The sequence below is a fragment of the Lupinus angustifolius genome, chromosome LG16 (genome assembly GCF_001865875.1).
Source record: "Lupinus angustifolius cultivar Tanjil chromosome LG16, LupAngTanjil_v1.0, whole genome shotgun sequence".
NCBI lineage: Eukaryota > Viridiplantae > Streptophyta > Magnoliopsida > Fabales > Fabaceae > Lupinus > Lupinus angustifolius.
In genome coordinates this window covers 3,725,159-3,747,940 of record NC_032024.1, presented here as the reverse complement: position 1 = coordinate 3,747,940, position 22,782 = coordinate 3,725,159, and the positions used below count along the sequence as shown (strand labels likewise).

Below are 22,782 nucleotides of genomic sequence, written 5' to 3'. Positions count from 1 at the left end.
CACACTTAATGTCACTACATGTACTATGTGATAATGTGATTTGTCGGGAAATTATCTTGTATGATTCTTAGAAGCTCTAAAGATGCTTTGTTTTATAATCCACTATTTGTTTATAGAACATTATGATATCAACCTCACCTAGCTAATTGGTTCATGTTGTTTCTTTTAATTGCACAAGAATTACATAGTTGGAGATGCAAAAACCATGCTACATTAATGCAATACTTGCATGCATAGCCAACCAACTCTATGTTACATAGAGTAGCCACCACAAGATAGAAAATGAGTTAATATTTTAAGTCAATTAAAAATATATGTGAATGAAATATAAAAGATATATAATTTATGGGGTTTGTTTGACTAATTTTTAAAGAATTGTATGATAAAAGTGAAACCTTATTTAAATTGGAAAGTGATAATCAAAAGAATTGGATCCTTACCTTCAAATAATATTTTTGGTAATAACAAAAAAAAATATAATTATAAGCAGGAGAACATTGCATAACTTTCGGTTTACTAATCTTTGGAATTGGTGTAGTCCACACGGTAGTCATTATTAAATGATAAACATGAAGCTATAATAATTTGACCGGAATTTGTCAAAGCAAAAAAAAATGGTAGGTCAAAGCAAATTAATTTCTATACACATAAGTAATGAAAATGGGCAAAGTCACTTCACTTAAAAATTAAAATGGACAAATGAAGGACAAAAGACAAAATGAAAATGGACAAAGTCTATGTTCTCCTTCACTTTTATTCTCCAGCTTCTAATAAATACATCTATAAAGGAATACAACTCCAACATTAAAAAACTTACATAAAAAATTATATTAGTACTTATATTGTACCCAAAAAAAGTAGTATTTATTAATTTACAAAATGAGTAATTATTCAACTACAATAATAAAATGAGTAATTATATTTTTATAAGTTTTTTTTTTTACTTCTGTCATATTTATTTCACTATTTTCAAAATTACATCTATAATAAATGTGTATATATATATATAGAACCAATGAAATCTTAAGAATATATTAAAAGTTTAAAAGTTTAATAGTAAATAATAACTATAATCTCCCAATAAAAATGTTATATATCTAGGCACATTTTTCTCAGTTGTTTATAGCAATTATTTGATTTGACATGATGAATCAATAAATGCATCATTCATTGAGATAGACCGACAATAGCATCTTTGAATTTTCTTCCAAGTTATAACTAAATCTGGATTCTTTACAATAGTTATGCACTAAGAATAAATTAATGGGTTAAAAAGAACAAAATGAAATCAAAGAATTGTTAGATTAATTACAAGTAGAAACTCATTAGAAAAGTTTGCTAGCAAATTCATCCGGGGCAGTTCCCTCTACACGAGAATAAGCTGATTTTCTTGCAAGATCTCTCAGTTGTGACAAACTTCTTCCTAACTTCAATGCCAACTTCATTTCAAACAACTCACCATTTTCCCTTTGATCCACATCTTCCTCAATTGTATCATGGATTGAACTTTCTAGCAGTTGAAAAAAGCCACCACAGTTTCTATACATTTCAGAAACCATCCCTACTTGTCCACCATGCTCTAAAGCATTAACCAAAGTGGCTAATGCACCACACATAACTGGAACTATAGCTACCCATGAACCTTGTGTTACAAACATTGACCCTAATCCTGCAATACCAGTGAGTAAAGGTCCTGCAATTGCTAAAGTCTTATTAATCTTCAAAGCCAAGTTACCTAATCTTTCATAGTCTTCCATGTCTTTTCTCTTCACAACTTCTAACACATCCTTTAGTTCCATTTCTAGTCCATCATTCCATCCATTCTTCTTCCCTTTTGCTTCATTGTATTGAACTTTGTTAACCCTCCTTGAAGATTTTGTATTAGGTTTAGGCCACCACACAGCAGGTTCAAACTTCGAAGGAAACTTTTCAATCATAGCACCTAATAGAGGAAGTGGGTAAGCTTTATCAAGTGCCAAAACCTTCTCCATTGCATCCTTAACATCTTTCTTAGTAACCTTTCCAAGTGCTAATATGGTTTCTATGTGAGACTGAAGCTGCTTGAACAATCTTGTAGCGTTTCTTTGTTCCTCAGCAAGTTGAGAAGGTTGGATTTTATTCATGATAAGTAACATACCCGTGGAGGCCGTGAACAAGAGAGTGGAGGATAATTTAAGAGCCAAAAGTGGTGCACCATCGCCACCACATGTGGCTGCAACACCAGCCATGGTTGATGCAGTGAGAGTAAGCATGTTGATAGAGTTCAATAGAAGGGTGTTCCAGTTATCACGTTGTTGACCTATGTTGTGGTGCATCTCAACTCTATCAGCAACAGCTTCTAGAATAGCATAGAGTTGGTGAGTGGTTGCTTTTGATTTCGGCAAATTGTTATTGCATGATGATGAACCATCTTGCAATATTGGAAGTGTGTTTGGTAAAATGTTTAACTCTTCATAGAGTTTTCTGCTTGGTATTGTTGGAGCTAAGAATGGACTATTAGGTCTAGGGAGTTTTGGGAGATTAATAGAGGATTTAATGGATACTCTTTCTGAAGAAGAAGAAAAAGAAAGGAGGGATGAAACATGTGTTGAAGCCATATAGGGTCTAAGATATTTTTATGAGTGCTTGAATATGATGATTTTGTTGTGGATTTGAATGATGAATGAAGGAATATGGGGGTTGTATATATATATATATATATATATATATATATATATATAAGTTGGAAATGTGAACCAAAAGAGAAAAGGTCAGATAAGGGAAATGTTGACTAGGTGTTGGAAGAAGACTATTTAGGACTTTGATTTATTCACACTTCATTGTTACTCGGTTCCTCACATGGGTCTCAATTACCTAGGATTTTGTGTCCTTATGCTAGCAAGTCACATGGTACTTAAATGTGGTTGTTTACAGAGTGTCCTTGAGATATATGAGTAGATTTTCTATCCATGATAATCAAGTAAAAATATCAGTAAAAATATATTAATTTTTTTAATTAAATAATATATTTTTATTAACAAAAAAGATAAAATATGACACTTTTCAAAATATATTGTATGATGGAGGAATACAAATTGAGTAAGTAAATATTAAACATCTAATTTCTAACACTTGAAGTGTTAAATGCTTTAATCTTTTAATGAGTGTGATAAAATACATTGTGAATATATATATAATATATTTTTTATACTACTAAGATATCTTCTCATCTTATGGTAATGAACTAATCTTTTTTAAGGTTTTTGGTTGCTTATTTCAACAAATATCACTATCAGAGATTGAATTCTTAACTTTTTAGTCATCTTGGGAATTTAGCGAGACCTTACGCTACTAAAAGCATTATTGGTTATGTATATATAATATGATCCTATCATGTTGATGCAATCCATGACGTAGTAGTTAATTGAGTGAGCTGTAATCAAGGGTTTTTATTTGGCAAATTTGTAATATAAAATATAACCACATGCTTTATGGGAAAAATGTCAAATAGCGTGCAAGTATTCTATTTATATTATTATATTGTACATATTATAGATACAGTCCACGGTCCACACACTAAATCCAATGACGATAGTGACTTTTTAAACTCTATTCGCCATTGTTAAATAAATGAGAGTATGAATATTAGCGTTGAAAAATTAACACAAATCCAGGTTTGTTAAGCATTCTTATATAAACCACAAAAGAATTCAGAAAGATGGTGTAAATAGGGGGACTAAAGCTAACAGAACAAGTTCATACTATAAGAAGAACTTGGGAAATCATGCTCCTAGCTCATTCAAATTTCTTCTCTTTTACTAGTAATTCGTAATATTTATCAAATCCCTAGTTCAATATTTATTTAATAATTGGTTTCCTTTGGAATGGCAGGGATGGATTAGGGATGGCAAAAAACCCGTACTCGTGGGTATCTGCAGGTAAAATCCGTATGGGTACAGGTCACAAATGGATACCCGCAGATATTATAAACGAGTTTTTAAAAATATTCTTAGTACAATGGGTGGGTACGGGTATCATAGTACCCATGCCTACAGGTACCCATTATTTATATGATTAATATATTATATTTAATTAAAATAAAAAATACATTATTCTAACATTCATTACACTATGTACATTTTTTCTTTTACTTTGTTTACATATTTTATTGAGTTTGGTGGTGAAACACCCTACAAATATTATTACATGTGTAAAAACACACATGTTTTACAAAAAAATATAGTTTTTGTTAAGGAAATGAGAACAAAAAATCACACAAATAGAAAACACTAATAAATTTAGTATTTTTGCCATATATTCAATCAAAAGATACAAAAATAATTAAGTTTCATCTCATTTGAAACATAATAGAAATAAAAAATTAAAAATTCATTTATAATATAGGAAATTCACGGGTACTCGTTGTACCCGTGGGTACCCAGAAATACATGCGAATACTCGCACACGGGTACCCGCACAGATACAGGCGGATATGTGTAATGTTCTCCTATTTTGAAACACGTAGCGGGTAGCTACTACACGTGCCCGTTGCCATCCATAGGATGGACAGGTGGACTCAACACTAGATAGTGTAAAAATATGACATATGTTATGATTTTAATAGTTGGAGAATGTAATTTATCTTCTGATGTGAGGAGATATTTTATTCTCATAATATAATATATATATATAGCAGTGTTGTGAGAACCGGATTGTATTAGACAGTCCGATCGGTTTGGCTACTGACCAGACTTGAAAATGATTCTGGTTTGCGATCTTAACCGAATGAGAGTTGGACTGCTTTGAACCGGGAAAATTTCGGTCCGACCATGTTAAACCCGGTTAAACCAGAATAATCCGGGAAGTAAATCGGACAATTTACTTAAAATTAAAAAAACGAAATACTACTTTAATCTTTTGTTTTACTTCGGTCTAGAAAAATATTAGAGATGTTATTTCAATATAATTTACATGATTATTAATGATATAAAATTTTACACTTATATATAATTATATATTTATTGATAAAAGTTATTAATTATATATAAAATCACTCAATCTGACCGGACGATTTAACTGTTTAAAACAATTAAACCTAATATGAGATCTCTTCTGGTTTGACTTCTGGCTCCAGTTTCACAGCATTGATATATAATAGTTTGTGTCTAAGATGAGCAAATGAGAGATTCGTTTACACCCAAGTTAAAATTTACTATTTACATTTAATCTCAGTTTTTCTTAGATCCAATGCACCAAATGTGTTAAAAATGAAGGGCTAGGCACAAATATTTTTTATATTGTACAAAAATTATATATATATATAAAAAAAATTCAAATTTCACATATAATAATAATTTTAGTTATATTAAAATAATATAATAAAAATATTGGTATATAATATATAAAATAGGTTGGTCTATTAAGTTTATTTACCTTTTATTTGACTTAAAATATAACATTTAAATTAAATATATATTTTAAGAAACTTTGACATATTAATCGTAGCTATGTTTTATTAAACTTGGTGATATTTCTACTCAGTCATTATTTTTAATATAATAATATATGTTCTTGTATATTATTTTTGTCTCTTTTACTTAAATATTTATAATTATATATGGTTTTTATCTTTACTTTCTTTTGTGGTTGATTAGAGACCGGAGGTCTAGTAGGCAATGACTCCTCTGGTATCTAGATGGAAATAAGTTCACTAAAATATATAAAATCAAAATATAATTAAAGAGTAAATATGTAATTGAATATATGTCATTTATATATTCCAAATTTGTTATTTGCTATGTCATATGTTTGCATTTGTAACATATAAATTACAGATAATTTTTTAGTATGTCTAATGTTTTTGTGTTTGTTTTGTAACACGGTCATAAAATATCAAATCACTAGTGTAATTTTTAATAATATTATAATTCATTTATATATTTTTTATTACAAATATTATAATATTATGTATATTTAATACAAAAATATGATAGCATAATTATCTGAAGTTAAATATATAAAAATTAAATATTTAATAATAAAAAATAAGAATGTATATGAGTAGATATGGAATATCTAGCTACATACTAGTATGAATAAATGATAAATATGTATGGTGACCACTCTTAGATACCATTCTCCAATCTTATATACAACCTTTTTAAAAGCTCATAGTGGTGACTTCTTAAGGTTTATGTGGTAAATCATTTAGACATATTCTTATCCAATTTACCAAAAGAAGTGAGAATGAAAGACTTTTTTCCAAAATTCAATTCCCGAAATAGACTTGGAAGTAACATAATTATACTCTCTCTCCTTCTCACTCTAGGAGAAAGATATTTCATAACAACACAGAAGAGACAACACAGTGAAACTAAACAAGATGGGATCAATAGCAAAGAAGGGACTGAACAATTACCTCAAACAACTCCAACTAAACCCCTTAAGAACTAAGGTTTCTTTTATCCAATTTTCATTCTTTTCTTAATCAACCATTTTTTCCTTGTCTCTGTTTTCACATTCATTATTGTGTTTGTGATGGTTAAACCAGGTTATAACAGCAGGGGTTCTGTCAGCAATCAGTGACATAGTGTCTCAGAAGCTCACAGGGATTCAGAGGATTCAATTCAAACGACTTCTTCTCAAAGTGGTCAGCTTTTCTTTCGCTTTTGGATAAGCAGTTTAATAAAAAGCGCTTATCTCAATAAGATTATGACATCATATTTCATAAGTGTCTTAGCTTATTTCAATAAGTGTCAAAAAGAGATATGGGGTGGTTATAAACTATTTTATAAGGTGTTCCAAACATCTGCTTGAATGTTTGTATGATAAATTAAACATAATTACATGGTCCACTCATTTACCTAAGTTATATGTACCAAATTCATTATATTGCTCACTAATTTAGATCCTCTCTACTACCGGAGGGTCTATTACCATGTTAGGATTTTGTGAATGATGAAGAAATAAAAATCTAATGGTCATAATTTTAACTTATTTTTTAATAAAATAACTTTTAAATCTCATCTCCCTTCATAATTTAGGACTGGAGTGTCCAGTACCAGATAGGAGTACGGCCCATTGTGCACCACTAGCTAGATTGTCAAAAAGAAAGTATAGGAATATAAAAATGAACTGCTTATTACTTACCAAGTATCTATAGGTAAGCCTAAAAGTTTTTCTGTTTTTATATAAAATGATTTATGATTGAACATTATTAAATCATTCGATCTATGCAGTCGAATGGGGTGTTATTAAGTCTTGATTTATGTTATATTAGCTCTTCCAAAGGCCCTGTGCCCCCTCTCTATCAGAGTGATAGGTAGTGACACTGACTTGTAACCATTGGAGGAAAAAGGATTCTTCCCCTACTAATAATAGTGCAACAGAGACCCTATACTATGATTCACATTTGATCCACTATCATACTTGGTTGCTTAGTGCTAGCACTATGCCAAGTGCCTAGACTAATGCATGTCTTTTCATAAAACAAGGAAGTGTTTCATAATGTTTAGTAATAATATTTACATGTATGACTCTTATGTTTGTAAGTACTGTTTCTAACAGAAAGTGTTCTAAATTTCTAATATTTGTGTAGAGAGAAAGACTTGTTCATTTAAAGATATTATTGATGAAAAATTTGGGCCTACATTTTGTAAAGCCGTTTGTAAAAAATGCTGAGCTGAGCCTTTATTTTTAAAAATTACACAACTGAAAAGTTCGTATGTTCCTGCTCATTAAATTATTCCTTTCATGCACTGTGATACATAAATGGATAGAAATAACAGAAAATCCTATACCCTTTTATTAAACCTTTATAGTTCAACTAATACAGGACAGGGGCTTGTGCATTTTGTTGTTATATGTATAATGTTAATGTATCCATCAGAAATCAAATAAAGCATCTATTGCATGCAGATTTTTGGAGCTGCTTATCTTGGACCCTTTGGACACTACTTTCATACAATACTGGATAAAATTTTCAAAGGGAAAAGAGATTCAAAAACTGTTGCCAAGAAGGTCAAACTGTAAAACCTATTTAATCTTGTCTATCCAACCTGAATTCAGCCATCTTGGCTTGGTTGTGTAATTAAAATGCATTTCTTACACTGTTTACAGCATGAACTATCTGCTAAGTTAGCATTATTTTGAACACTTAAACTCCATTGGAAATGAAATGAAATGAAATGAAATGATTTACTAATCATATCAAAAGGGGCAGGATTGACAGTCAATTATTTTGAGATAATGTAATAGTAAACTCAAATTTCTTTGTAAATGATTTGAATTGTTAAACTAATATCATTTCAAACATATTTCATACAACAAGAATTTATTTATATGCAAGTCTTTTATGTTAGATACACCCAACACAAAAAAAAACCTCTACATAATGAATGACTTATCCTTCTCTGTATTATTTCCAATTGCATGAATTTTCTTTTCCAGGTTCTGATTGAACAGTTGACATCTTCACCGTGGAACAATTTCCTTTTCATGATTTACTATGGATTAGTTGTTGAAGGTTAGTCCTTGTTCAACATTTAACTTTCATATTTAGATTGAAGGAACATGGACATATATACACAGGATTGTCAGATACATTGTGAAAAGTGTAGACATATAAAATACTTATAACCAAAGTTAAAAGAATAACATGAGGAGGAAAAGCAAAAGGATACACAAAGCAATGACATTCTTGATCAACTAGTTATCTAGTTAATGAAAAGAATAGGGTTCACCAAAAAAGAAAAACAAAGCTGAAAGAGTTACCAAAAATTGTTGTGTAAAGTAGCATACCTAGAAGTTATGTTTTTGATGAAAATGTGTATTGCAGGCCAACCCTGGGTGAATGTGAAAGCTAAAGTTAAGAAGGATTATCCATCAGTGCAGTACACATCTTGGACGGTAGTCTTCTATTACCACTGCAGAAAACAACATAATTTACTGCAATACCTACTTTTTTGTCATCAATTTTCTAACTTTAGAACCCCCAATGAATTGAACTGCAGATATCACCAGTTGTGGGATGGATAAATCATCAATTCATGCCGCTTCATTTCCGTGTTGTTTTTCATAGCTTTGCTGCATTTTTCTGGTACATGTTTTTGTTTTCCTTTCCCTCTACTTCCCTTCACCTCTAATCGTCATTCTTTTCGGGTTAAATAGCAACTAACTTAAGGTCGTTCGTTATGATATTTATTTCAGGGGAATATACTTGAACCTACAAGCGCGATCTTTGGCATTGACTAAAGCCTGAAGTAAATAACATTACAGTTTGCTGTGTTCCAAGAATATGCCCATGTTTGCTAGCTCCTCTCAGCTTATCAGATTGCTATTTATCTGTTGAATTAATGTTAGTTTGCTTGCAGGATCTTCTAGTTATCTGTTTTATGTAAACAAGGTTCATTGCTGGTGCTGTTTTATGTAAACATGGTTCATTGCTGGTGCTGTTTTATGTTATAATCAGTTCACTGTTCATGGCCACTTTGTCAAGGGAATGAATACATTTTGAGAAAATTTATTGCTTCATGTAACCAAAATAAAAAATTGCATCATCCAAGAGGAAGAGCTTTTGCTTTTCTGATTCTGTAATTATAGATTCACACAAACAAGATTATTATAATTGATGTCCTATAATAAAATTTCTTCTCAAGATTCTGAATAAAGTATGTTTCTTTATAATTTGCTAATTGCTATATACAATTTAGGGGTCTCATAAACAGAACACAATTTGGGAAACAAAAAGAGATTATGGTACTGTTTTTTGAAAAAGGGGTATAATGAAGCATGGCACAAGTGTATGGTCCATTATTTCATGTCAATATTTGTGATATTGAGAATCCATGGGATAAAACATTCTCATTGCTAAGTGGAATAAGCATAGTGGATTTGATATCATTTGTTGTAAGACCTTCATCCATGAGCTAAAACATTATTTAATGAGTTAAGTGAAAGAAATATATAAGTGAGTTTGACATCACATCTTGACCACAGGTAGAAACGGGACAAGCCGAACCTATATAGCAAATAGAAATCTGGGTATGACTTGTTAGCATCTTTAACAAATTTCAAAGTCTAGGCCTAATCTATTAGCATGATTAAAGGTTTGCTATATTATATGATCTTGAAATAGACTATTATTTCTACATTTAAATAGATTGATAGACCTACTTTTAATTAAATTCATCTAACTCTAACAATTAAATTATATTTTTGTATAGACTTTTATATTAAAATTACATGTATTATAATATTGCTTATATTAAAATATTATGAACATTATTATATAATATAATTAAATAGGTCGGACTGTTAAGCTTAATATGTCTTTTAGATAGCCTAAGGTCGGACTTTTAAGCTAAATAAAAAGTCTGAATCTCACTTGTTTATGAAAAAAGCCTAATATGTTATAGGCCAAATAATAAGTCTGTAAAATAAGTGGTCTGACTTGTTTTCACCCTTAATCTTAAAAAATTACATCCAGTAATTCATTCTCTTATATACACTTTAATTTATCCATTACGTACATGTCGTACATGCTGTCTTTGATGGCACGTTTTTTCTAATTTCAGAAATGGCTTTCTTATTGTTATCCTTAAGTTTATAGCTGACAAAACAAGGGTCTTTGCCTTATAAGATTTTCAAATTATACAGTTAGTCTTTGGCATGTTATATAGAAACGCTTATCCTATCATTACTTTTACACAATTATTTCCATAAAATAGTTAAGAATGAATGTGATACAAGATAGATGATATGAGTCTATTAAATATAATATGCATGTTTTACTCTCATTAATTAAGGAATTAGTCAAACTTACGAATTGTTTCAATTATTAGCTATTTTCAATATATCAATTTCAATACAACAAATATTGTAGGTCATAGTATATTGTCCTTTGGCCTAAGGGAAAATTCTTAAGTGAGAGAGATGTGGAAAGAAATGGACTCGTAAGTGACATTTGTGATACTTTATTTCTAGTTGAGCTGGTTTTATGAGACTTCCTAAAGTAAATACAATGACTTGTAAATATTCTTTGTACACATTGGCAATATATAAGTTACATTCATATTAAAAATACCAAACAAAACCAACAACGTATTGGTCTAGTGGTATAAAGTCTCATTAAACTTCATGATGACTAAAAGGTTAAAAATTCGATTTCTGTGAGCGACACTTGTTGGGAGGGATAGCTACAAATCCTGAAAGGGATTAGTTCTGGAAATACCCTTAGTAGTATCAAAAAAAATAAAAAATACCAACAAGCGTCCATCTCTAGTGGTATAAGGTGGAAGATCCGGCTAGATCCTCAAATATTATACTAAACCAATTATCAAATGTTCAATTTCTATAAACAACGCTTATTAGAAGAAGTAATTATACATCCTAAAATAAATTAGTTTCTTACCAAGATAGCATTCCTTATGGAAAATGTTTAGATGTGTGAATGTGGATGAATTCTTTGGCTCTATTTACATTGATTGATCAAATATGCAAACCTTAAAGGGTAATATCATATATGAGGAATTGGTCAGAAAAAGAAACCCTAACTTGGAGCAGTTATACTTAATATTAACTTCAAATAGTATATGTATTGTGAACAACCGCGTTCCCCAAGTTACCAACCATGGAAAAACATTTTACTCAACCCACATGAATCAACGCAATAAATTGTTAAAAACACAGACTTTGAAATTCAAATGTCAGTTTTTTATTAATTAAATTCATGCCCATTGGCCATTCACTAATTAAATAGACATAAATGTAAGTAAAATTCTTGCATATATTATTTTAGTATTATAGTATAGTTGTTGGTTGTGGAAAAAGGTGATAAGAACATTCATCAAGGGGTTTGTTTTTAATTATTTAGCAAGGTCATCAAACTATTTTTCATAGCATAATTTATTATATTTAACAAGATTTTAGTTGGGATACATGGTTTACTCGCTATGTTAGTTGAAAGTCAGCATCTGGGGGAGATTTGAAGCAGAAGTAACCAAAGTGAAAAGACAAAAAAATGCATAGAATTCTAGGCCAGAACCAATTGAATTCAACATATTTGTTCAAACACATTCTTCTTATTTATGTGCATGTGAGCATGTCTTACTAAAGTTATAAATTCTATTCCATATTAGTCTGTCTATAATCCCATACACGTAAACCATTACTTAATTTAAGAATCATTCAACCTTCATAAAGTAGCATAAGAACTGAATTGACACATACCATAGGTAATAGCACATGGCAACAATTCTAATCTCAACCACACATTCTTCTTTCTCATGTTGCAGTACTAGAAAATTTGCTGCCACAATAAATGTGCCGAAGATTCAGGCCACCAAAATCCAAAAACCAACCCCTCCAAATAGAAGTTTGGTGGCAAAATTGGATTATCAAAATAACTACACTTCAGCTACTACAACAACAAATGTAAAAGAAGATCCTTACTACACATGTAGCATTAAAAGTAGTGCACCAAATTCCATGGAGATTGTTAAGCTTCATTTGATTATGGAGATTGTATCAGATAGGTTGGAGATGCATAAGAATATTGGAATACAACGTGACAATTGGAACCATCTTCTAATGACTTCAGTTAACATGATCACTCTATCTGCTGCAACCCTGGTTGGTATTGTGGCCAATGGTTCAAGTGGAGCACCTCTTGTGGCAATGAAGGTTTCATCAACTATTCTTTACATTGCAGCCACTGGTTTTCTTCTAGTCATGAACAAAATTCAGCCATCGCAACTCGCGGAGGAGCAAAGAAATGCTGCTAGGTTGTTCAAGCAGCTTCATGGAGAACTAAGAACAAGGCTTTATCTTGGGAATCCTAGTGAAAATGATGTTAATGAAGCAATGGAGAAAGTTTTGGCATTGGATAAAGCATACCCTCTTCCTTTGTTAGGCTCAATGCTAGAGAAATTCCCTCAAACTGTGGAACCAGCAGTGTGGTGGCCTCTAATGAAGCAAAGATATAGAAGAACAGAAGAAGGGTCAAAGGGAAACAATGGATGGGATTCAAGGTTGGAAAATGGAATGAAAGAGATTATGAAGGTTTTGAAAAAGGATATGGGAGAATACTTTAGATTGAGTAGAATAGTTTTGAATCTGAATAAGATATTAGCAGTTTCTGGTCCAGTACTAACTGGTCTTGCAGCTTTTGGTTCTGCTTGTTTGGGTTCTGTGAATGCACCTTGGCCTGTGATGCTTGGTGTTATTGGTGGAGCATTAGCAACTGTTGTTAACACATTGGAGCATGGTGGGCAAGTTGGGATGGTGTTTGAGTTGTATAGAGCAGCACTTGGGTTCTTTAAGCTCATGGAAGAGAGTATAGAGCATAATGTTATTGAACAAGATCCTGATAAAAGAGAAAATGGGGAATTGTTTGAAATCAAAGTTGCTCTACAGCTAGGTAGGAGTGTTTCAGAACTTAGGCAATTTGCTGCTGTAGTTTCATCCTCAGATGATGAGAATGCTAGTGAAGAGTTTGCTAGCAAGCTTTTCTAGTATTATTATTACTCAGTAGGCAAAACAATTATCAAAAATTTCGAATCAATATTTTGTCAATAAATATGATTTATAATAGAATATTGTAATATTATTAGATCTATATAGTTTACTTTACATCTGATGAGAATAAGATTTGATTGTTGTTATAATATTATTTATCTTATTAGTTCAACTAGTTGTTAACTAGATCCATAGATTATCAATTTTTAGTTTAATCTAGTTTTCTTTTTCTTTTAATTTGGCATATCTTTTAACTATGTTAGTACTAGCAATTTCTACAAAGCAAAATTGATGTACTTTATCATTTCATGCTGGGATGTTTTGGGCACATTGACAATGAAACGTACAATGTGGCTGCCAAATTGTGCGGTTACATCCACAAGAATCCATAACCTCCAACTGACACAACCTGAAACTAATTAATAGTGCAATGATGCATATGCCAAAATAAAACAGAAAAGGAGACCAAGCAGTAAGATTGAGTTAAACAGTTAACATTTAGTAACATGAAATGAAGAGACTATTTCTGTGGCAGCCAGAGAAAAAAATAATGACATGAATGTTTTCATTAATTTAGGACATAGTTGGAGATAATTTGTGAGAACAAAACAAATTTTTCTCCATTTCTATGACTTCAATTCCTGACCTTTTAGTTACAAGGCAATGAATCTTATCTGCTGAGTCTTACTCCCTTAATTTAATATTAGTAGAAACTAGCAAATTCCCTCAGGATATACACTGAATGATAAGGCTCATGGAGGTAGCCATAAAATCTTACATGATATACAAATTATTTGTATTACCAAAGGTATTTTCTCATATTTTTTGGTAAGTAATTAATCTCTTTCAGGTTTAAAGTTATCTCTTAATAAGTATCGCTCTCAAGAATTAAGTTTTTGACCTTGGAATCAAGTAGAGCCTTACACCACTAGACAAATATATGGTTGGTACATGATGTACAAGTTCCTCAGGCATATGATACTGATAACTTCTCCTTGTCACTCTCATATGACCAACATGACTTAGGAGATGAAAGAGAGAGCAAACCCACTTGATTATTGTCAAATAAAGAACCAATATCAATTTTTTATAACCCTTTCAAATCAATATTAAATATTTAAGCACGCAATCAATCAGATTTAGTGTTACTACATTTGCAAAAAAGTAAACCAAAGAGTTGATTTCATTATCAAAAGAAAAAATGCAAGTTAAAATAAAAAACTAAGATGGACACCGTGAGCTATGATTCATAGATGCAGCATTATAAAAATATACTCCTCCTATTGCAATAGCTCAAAGCCTCAAACGGTCAAAATTACAATGTTACCATTGCCTACTGCAATGTAGAATACAACATAACATGAATCAACATTGGTATTATTAATATCTCATTTCACGATTTAATATGCATGAAAAATTATCTATTAAATGTGGGAAAAAATTATACTAATAGTATATATATTATTAGGAGGGATTCGTTTACACCCAAGTTAAGTTACACCAGTTACATTTAATCTCAGTCATTCATTTTCTTAAATCTAAGATACCAAATGAGTGAAATTTAAAGTTATTTATGATTTTTCTTTCTCTCTCTCCTCATTTATTTCACAAACTTATTTGGTGTATTGGATTTAAGAAAATGAATGACTAAGATCAAGCGTAACTGATGTAATTTAATTTGGGCGTAAACCGATATTTCCTCGTATATTATACTTATTGTTATTTGTATTAAATAAATTAATTCATTACTTTTGTCTAGAGAAAAAAAATACACTAGTAATATAATAGTTTTATGTACTATTAATTCATTATTCATTTTAAATCATCATTAACTCTTCAGAAAAATAATACAAATAAATAATATATTAATTGTGTATTAATTTTTTTATAGTAGGAGTACATAAATATTATATTATTTTAACAATGAGAAGTATAGAATATCATTTCTATCGATCCATTGCATTGGTTGGGGGTTAGTTGATGGCCTTAAAGTTGGTGACGTGATAGTTAACTGTCAATGTGCATAACTGTGTCAGTGACTTGCCACGTGTTTGCCTTTCATTGATTGAGACCCTATTCTTCGTCACAGCTTACACGTGGTAGCACCTGAAGGCGCCATGTCAGCATACATTAGAATGAAAATAAAAATTCATGTTTGCCGACTTGCCCTCATAGTTAGGTGAAGATTAATGATTTATCCTAATCAACTCATTTTTTTTAGAATGTGTGATTATTTTTTCAAATAAATGATAATTTAAAATTATTATTAGTTCAAATGAGATAAGTTAATTTAAATTTTGAGAGATAATTTAAAATTATTTAAGAATATTTCTTCCATTTTATCTTTCGCCTATTTGAGAACTAATAGAACTTTATACGAACAAACTAAAACCTTATTATTTGTTTAAATGAGATAAGTTAATTTAAATTTTGAGAGATAATTTAAAATTGTTTAAGAATATTAATTATTGTAAGGTAGGGGATGAGTAAATGAAAGTTAAAATGAATGATGAAATAACAATTTTTTATAGATCTTTTCACTAAATATTAATATATATATATATATATATTAATTTTTAAATATAGAAACAATTTATTTTGATAATGAAAAAATTATCCTAAGTGATTTTGGAATCTACCGATTTCAGAATTAATGAGACTTATATGAACAAACTAATACCTTATTATTGGTTCAAATGAAATAAGTTAATTTAAATTTTGAGAAATAATTTTAAATTGTTTAAGAATGTTAGTTATTGTAATATATGGAGTGAGTAAATGAAAGTTAAAACGAATGATAAAATAACAATTTTTTATAGATGTTTTTCACTAAATATTAATATAGATATATATTAATTTTAAAATACAGAAACAATTTATTTTGCTAATGAAAATATTTTTTTGCTGGAATTAATGAACGGCCAAAAGCCCAATGAAACTAAATCTTTTAAGACGTGAAATTTAGGGATATTTCCCCCCTTTCCTTAATAAAAAGACATAATAAATAATAAGTAAATAATAAAAACACTATAAAATAAGTAAATATATATATTATAACATGTATTTTTAGAAGGTCCACCAAATGAAAGTTCCATTTTCTCTGTCCTTCCATTGTCATTGTTCAGCTTTGAAAGAGTCTTTTCTCACACTCTCATTTCCCTTCACCTTCTCTCTTTTTCTCTCATTCCAAATCAAAAACCCCATTTTTTCAACTCTCTCACAAACCCTCAAATTATTCTCTTTCATCCAATCCTGAATTTGCCACCCTTTTCAAAGATCTGAACTTTGTGAACAAAATGATTCAGTTGCTGTTCATGGTGATAGCGATGGAAGCATCAATGGTGGTGGTTCTTCTTTTCAAAACCCCATTGAGGAAACTTGTGATAATGGGGTTGGATCGGTTGAAACGAGGGAGAGGACCCTTAATGGTGAAGAGTGTTGCAGGGACCCTTCTTGTGGTGCTGTCATCAAGTGTTTATAGCATGATCAAGATTAAGAAACATGGGATCGATGATGGTGGTTCTGTTAATCCTACAGATCAGGTTCTTATGGCTAAACACCTCCTTGAAGCTACACTCATGGGTATTATTCTATTTCAATTTTCATCCATTCATTTCTCTCTGGTGTTTTTTTATGTTTACTTGTTTCTCATTGAATTGTTATGAGAAATGTTAGCATTGGATGAATTTGATGTAGGACTAACTAAATCATATGGACCCATTTATTGTTTATTATTGGATCCCATGTGAATTCAACTAATAATGACAAATGTGTTGTTAGAAAGAGTGCATTGCTAGTTGCTAGCATTGTTTTTGAATTATTGGGGGTTTGAAGTAAAAAGTGAAGCTTAGTGAACTCATGAGTATATTTGATTCATTCAACATTCATGATTGATTGTATTGATTGCATTGAAGTTACTGACTTGCATTGCATTGAAGTCTAGAGTTCTAGGAATGTCTATTTGCTGTTTACTACTGGTTTATTCCCCAATCCCCATGATCCTATTATGATTTTCGATGTTGGGGATATTTCTTCTCGCAGTTTAGAGAGGATTTAGTTGTTGTGTCATTGCCTATGGTGTTAAATTCTGTAACATGAATTTTATTCTTTGTCTTCACAATAATTTTATGCCAATGATTTATCAGCACAGTGGCTAAAGAGTGAGATCATAATTATGATCACTGTTTTGAGTTTGCAGGTGCTGTACTTTTTCTTGCACTTATGATAGACAGACTACATCATTACATAAGAGAACTCCGGGTTCGAAGAAAGACCATAGAGGCTGTTAAGAAACAAACTCGAGGGGCTGAAGATGGAAAAGTTGAGGAAATTAAAGCCATGGAGGGAGAAACGGCCAAATTGAGGGCAGAACTTAAACGCCTGGAATCTGAACTTGAGTCAAAAACTAAAGAGGTAGATGTTTTCGAAGCCAATGTAGTTGCATTGAGAAAACAATCTGAGGGGTTCCTTCTTGAATATGATCGCTTACTTGAGGAAAACCAGAACCTCCGAAACAAACTACAATCCTTTGACAGGGGGTTGTCACGATCAAGTAGCAAGAAGAATACGTGAGAAACATTGCAGGCAGGAGCGGCTTCTTTTATACTTTTAACTGTTTTAAGGGTGATTCATGACATTTTGTTGATAACAAGTTATAATCTTTGTAAAAAGAAATCCTTTACAAATAGGATTTTTACCTTTCAGTTGAACTTGGATCTATTTTGTACTGACAAATTGTGAAATTTTAAAGTGATGACAGAAATATAGTGCTGATTTGATTTTTCTGTGCAAATGTAGCTTTTACAGCTTCTGTTTTACCAATTAAGATATGAAGGGATCTGGCCATAAACAATGTTTGCTTTTAATGAAGTTATCTCTTGCTACTTAATTTTCATAAATTGGCATCGGAATGCTCCATAATTCCCAGAAGCAATGACGCATACTACTCCATGTAATTCTCCATATCTTAATGGAAAAAAGGTGAGAAGAAGATTGGGAATGTTTTGTTAATGGCGCATAATACCAATTCAATGTTATGTTAATATAAATGTCTTTCAAATGAATTGGCCAAGTAAAGACCATAGCAGTAAGAGTTCTAGGCACTATTGTAGGTGCTGAAGGCAACAAATCCTGGGAGCAACTATGCAATTCTCTCATGTATGATTAAATGTGTGCCACAGAGGTTGGGAACACAAACTCTTCCACGGCAACAAATGCTTTGGTTCAACTGGTAAGGAATTTTGTTCTCCTTTAGCTACGTCTCAACTCTCAAATTTGAGTCAATAGGCGCTGAATGTATCTTCCTAATGTGACTAGGATTAGTCGGAGTCCAATGTGACTGCTCGATATCAGAAGTTTAAGCCAAAAAACTCTTCCATAGGAAAACTTGTGCAGCAAGGTAAAGATGTATTTAGAAGTAGCTTGATTGGATCTTAGTTGTAACTTGTAACCACAACCTGAATTGATGACTTGATCTCATTGTCACTCATTAGTTATAAGAGTGAACTGAAATCTGAGATGATCATTGTATCTCATTTTTTGTTCCAGGATCAGGGGATTTCTATAATTGTTGCTATGTTTTGAAAATTGCCTTCTCCTTAACATGTTAAAGCCTTACTTCTACTCCAAGTCACCTTTATCAATACTGCCACCATTGAATTGTTGGAGTAACACATTTCACAATGGATAAATTACAGGGAAAAATGTATGATCTATAATCTTAAATAAGCCTAAGTCATAAAACCTTGCTTTTGGGGTTAATTAGTTATATGCCAAACTCTCCTCGAGCCACATACTTTGGCATTAAGCTTAGAGGAGTGTTTGGTATGATGAAATTATTGAATTGTATCTTAGATTGGAACAATTTAACCCAAGAGGGGTATTGGCCTATACAAGCTTATAAGTCTATAATATCTCCAATGAGACTTTCCCATTATCATGCACATATATCTCACTTCAATGTGTTCTCCAACATGCACAAGTTGAAAGCATTTTTTTTAACAATTATTCCATAATCAATTTTGACAAATTAAATGCAGAAGGGAAGGGTAATTTTAATTGTACTCTATGCCAACTCAAGCAAATAAAGTAAGTGGAAAGAACTGAGCTGGGAATCAGAGTAGTTAGCAAGTTACCTTGTAAGACAAGACAAGGTACTTGGCAGGATGACATCTTTTGGCCCTAAAAGTGTGTAACTTCATGTGTCACCACTTTTGATTGGTCAAAAAAATACTTAATTATTAAATTTCTAACTTAAATATATTTTTCAACCAATCACAAGTTAGTGACACATGGAATGATACACTTTTTGGGACAAAAAATGTGCTCCCGTATTTGTCTGTATATGATTTATAGCCCAAAAGGGATAGGTACTTGGAATAAAGTCATAATCTCACACAGGTGATTAGGTAACCAGCTCATTCACCATCCTGCTACTTGTGTAAATATAATTGCAGCAACACTTTTTACCCTTGAGTTTTGGCCTTTTAGGCCCTAATCTTTTCTTTATTATAGTGTCTAACCATATCCTTTTATCTGTGGTCCCCTGGAACTCATAATAGAGAGTAATGATATCTGTCACATTGGAATAAAATAAAAACTGGTAAAGGGGTGGATTACTATAATGGGATAAATGTAAACAAAATAGGTAATAGTAGTAGTTACTCTGCAGTTTCTTAACCTATTGGATGAGTGAAAAGGAAAGCATCTCAGAGAATTTGGAATTCTTTATATAGATGGCAAGCTTTTTTTAGCACCAATGAGCAAGGAGAGGCAGTTACATAGAGTGATGTATAGGGTTGGTGACTTTGGTTGAGATGGATAAAGTGGGGTCTCCTTGCTTTTCCAAAGTATAGGTAATATAGGTAAATGTGCAGATTGAAGATATTTACATGTAAGATGAAGTATATGTAAATTATTGGTTAATTAATTAAGGTGAGCACACTTATGTTTTTTATTTTGCATAAGAAAATTGCTAGCAGTAAAAATCACTAAATAAAATAAGATAACCATAAATTCATAATAATGCTCATATCTGCATGAGATAGATATTAAATATGAAAAAAGTTGCATTGATTAGACAAAGTTCATTTTGAACATCTTTACACCTCAAAATAATTAGTCACCATCTTTTGACATAGGACATTCTTAATCAACACCAAAAAGATAAAATGGCATATGCATAAATTTAATTACATTCTGCTTGGTATTCAGTTATGGATAGAAAGAAAGATATTTGGCCAAGCTACGGATTTTGTTGGGCACAAATTACCCATATAATAATAAATTGTAAGCTGTTAAATTGATCAAAAGTGGAACTAAATAGGGAAGGACAAAGCACAGAAAGAGTTGCATCATAAAAAATTGTTTCCAGAAAGAATCATCATATTTCCAATAAGGATAAGTCACAAAAGATGTGAAGCCTAATAACAATTCTCTGTCAGAGATGCTAAGGTAACAATAATCAATGACACCATCCCATCTACAAAATACAAGTACATTTAAAACTACAATTTCTTGTTCATAAAAAATGACCAAACCAATGTCCTCTATTAGGAAGCAATTACAAACAATGTTTGATCCATAATCTTCCATTTTCTCAATAGACACCAATGACATTCCCTCTAACTCAAACCCTTCTTTCTCAATGTCATTGCTTCTCACTGTGACCCATTCCAATTCTTCTTCATCAGCCCAATCCCAAAAAGGCTCAGAAGTACACAACATATGAATTCTGTCCCTGGGACTTGAAGAATCCCAGGAACAACCAACATGTGTCACATCCTGATTGGTCTTTGAGTCCGAAAAGCACCCTCCTTCCAACACACTTGTTGGAGTCACCAAATCACATGCAAATGCAATTCTATTACACAACAAATTTGTTCCTCTTACAAATCCATGATTAAGAAGCTCACACACTGTCCACCTTTCAAAAGGGTCATTTTTAAAGCACTTGCTCAAAAAATCTTTCCCTTCTTCACACACAAAACCTGGAATCTCCGGCGCCTTGCCGGAGAATCCAACCCGATAAACCACCGCAGCCGGGTCAGAAACACCTTGCCACGGCGGCTTCCCAGTGATCATCTCCAAAACAGTGCACCCAAAAGCCCACACGTCAGCAGGGAACCCCTGTTCTTCCGCACGCGCCACCTCAGGTGCCATGAACGCCGGCGTCCCCGCCATGGCTGCAGCCAAATCACCTATCCTCTTAGCACAACCAAAGTCAGCAATCTTCGCACCTTGGTCCGTGAGCAACACGTTCTGTCCCTTCACGTCGCAATGCACTATCCCATTTGCATGAAGGTAGTTCAACCCTTCCAAGATTTGGCGCGTGTAGGATCTCACCACAGCTTCTTCTATCACCTTCCCATTGCAAACGGCGTCTGAGAGAGTGCCACGTGGCGCATACTCCATGAACAAGTTGTAGTAGTTTGCACCGTTCTCGAATGTAACATGAAAACCTTGGTATGACACAATTTGAGGACAATTAAGTGTTGAAAGAATCTCCTTCTCCTTCTTTAAGAATTCGGAACGGTCGAGTTCCACGGACTTTATTGCAAATACCTTACCATTACACCGAGACTCGGCCTTATACACGGAAGCTGTGGAGCCCCGGCCGAGTAAATTTCCCCTAATCCAATCCATAATTGAGTTGTAGCTAATTAAGGTAGACAGGGAAGTGTATAGTATAATGTTAGTTATTATATGGTTTGGGTTGTTGTTAGGAGCAACAATTTGTGTAACAATTTGTGTCTGAATGTGTACTTGTGTAACAATTTGTGTCTGAATGTGTACTTGTGTAACATTTATATATGGTAAGGTTTTGGTTTGGTGGGTTGTGAAAATGTGGTTGGATTAATGTGGAGGGTAAAAATGGAATATGAAGTTAATGTGGAGGGTAAAAATGGAATATGAAGTTAATGTGGAGGGTGATGAGGAAAGGTATTTTGTCTGCGCTTTTGGTTGTCCAATGAATGGCGTGGCGCCGACTCTTTCTCTCAATAAGTTAACTCGTGATGGGAGGAATCCACGTGTCGAGGAGTTAGAGTAAATCAATTCTGGTTGAATATAGTGATAACTTTTTAGATACAATGTTGTGTTATTATCTGTGTAACTCATAACAAAATCTCTTTGAAAAATAAATTATGAGAATATCTAAGGGATACAAACTTGTGTGATAGTATATGAATATAGAGATAATCAATAAAATTTTGATAATACTTTAAAAAATTAATTCTAGTTAAAATTTAATTATAATAATAATATCAAAAAATATAAATACATTTATCT

At 31.9% G+C, this 22,782-nt stretch overlaps 4 protein-coding genes and 1 pseudogene across 6 annotated transcripts; 3 read left to right on the top strand and 2 right to left on the bottom strand.

Moving 5' to 3' along the window:
• LOC109328933 (probable F-box protein At4g22030) lies at nucleotides 1,179-2,673 on the bottom strand. The gene has a single exon (XM_019562577.1). The coding sequence runs from the start codon at nucleotides 2,595-2,597 to the stop codon at nucleotides 1,326-1,328; it is 1,272 nt and encodes a 423-aa protein (XP_019418122.1). The 5' UTR covers nucleotides 2,598-2,673; the 3' UTR covers nucleotides 1,179-1,325.
• On the top strand, nucleotides 6,264-9,559 carry LOC109328957 (peroxisomal membrane protein PMP22-like). 3 transcript variants are annotated; one of them, XM_019562612.1, is made up of 8 exons: nucleotides 6,264-6,433; nucleotides 6,530-6,628; nucleotides 7,897-7,998; nucleotides 8,428-8,503; nucleotides 8,816-8,886; nucleotides 8,991-9,076; nucleotides 9,187-9,257; nucleotides 9,395-9,559. In XM_019562612.1, the coding sequence occupies exons 1-7, from the start codon at nucleotides 6,362-6,364 to the stop codon at nucleotides 9,236-9,238; spliced, it is 558 nt and encodes a 185-aa protein (XP_019418157.1). In that variant the 5' UTR covers nucleotides 6,264-6,361; the 3' UTR covers nucleotides 9,239-9,257; nucleotides 9,395-9,559. The 3 variants fall into 3 exon arrangements, with proteins under 3 accessions (XP_019418157.1, XP_019418156.1, XP_019418155.1); XM_019562611.1 differs by having other exon boundaries at nucleotides 9,187-9,263; nucleotides 9,318-9,559; XM_019562610.1 differs by having other exon boundaries at nucleotides 9,187-9,559.
• Nucleotides 12,009-13,523, top strand: LOC109329080 (probable F-box protein At4g22030). The gene has a single exon (XM_019562747.1). The coding sequence runs from the start codon at nucleotides 12,223-12,225 to the stop codon at nucleotides 13,489-13,491; it is 1,269 nt and encodes a 422-aa protein (XP_019418292.1). The 5' UTR covers nucleotides 12,009-12,222; the 3' UTR covers nucleotides 13,492-13,523.
• On the top strand, nucleotides 16,569-18,286 carry LOC109328927 (annotated as a pseudogene).
• On the bottom strand, nucleotides 20,916-22,137 carry LOC109329208 (mitogen-activated protein kinase kinase kinase A-like). The gene is made up of 2 exons (XM_019562878.1): nucleotides 21,060-22,137; nucleotides 20,916-20,974 (listed from the first exon to the last, which is right to left on the bottom strand). The coding sequence occupies exons 1-2, from the start codon at nucleotides 22,135-22,137 to the stop codon at nucleotides 20,916-20,918; spliced, it is 1,137 nt and encodes a 378-aa protein (XP_019418423.1).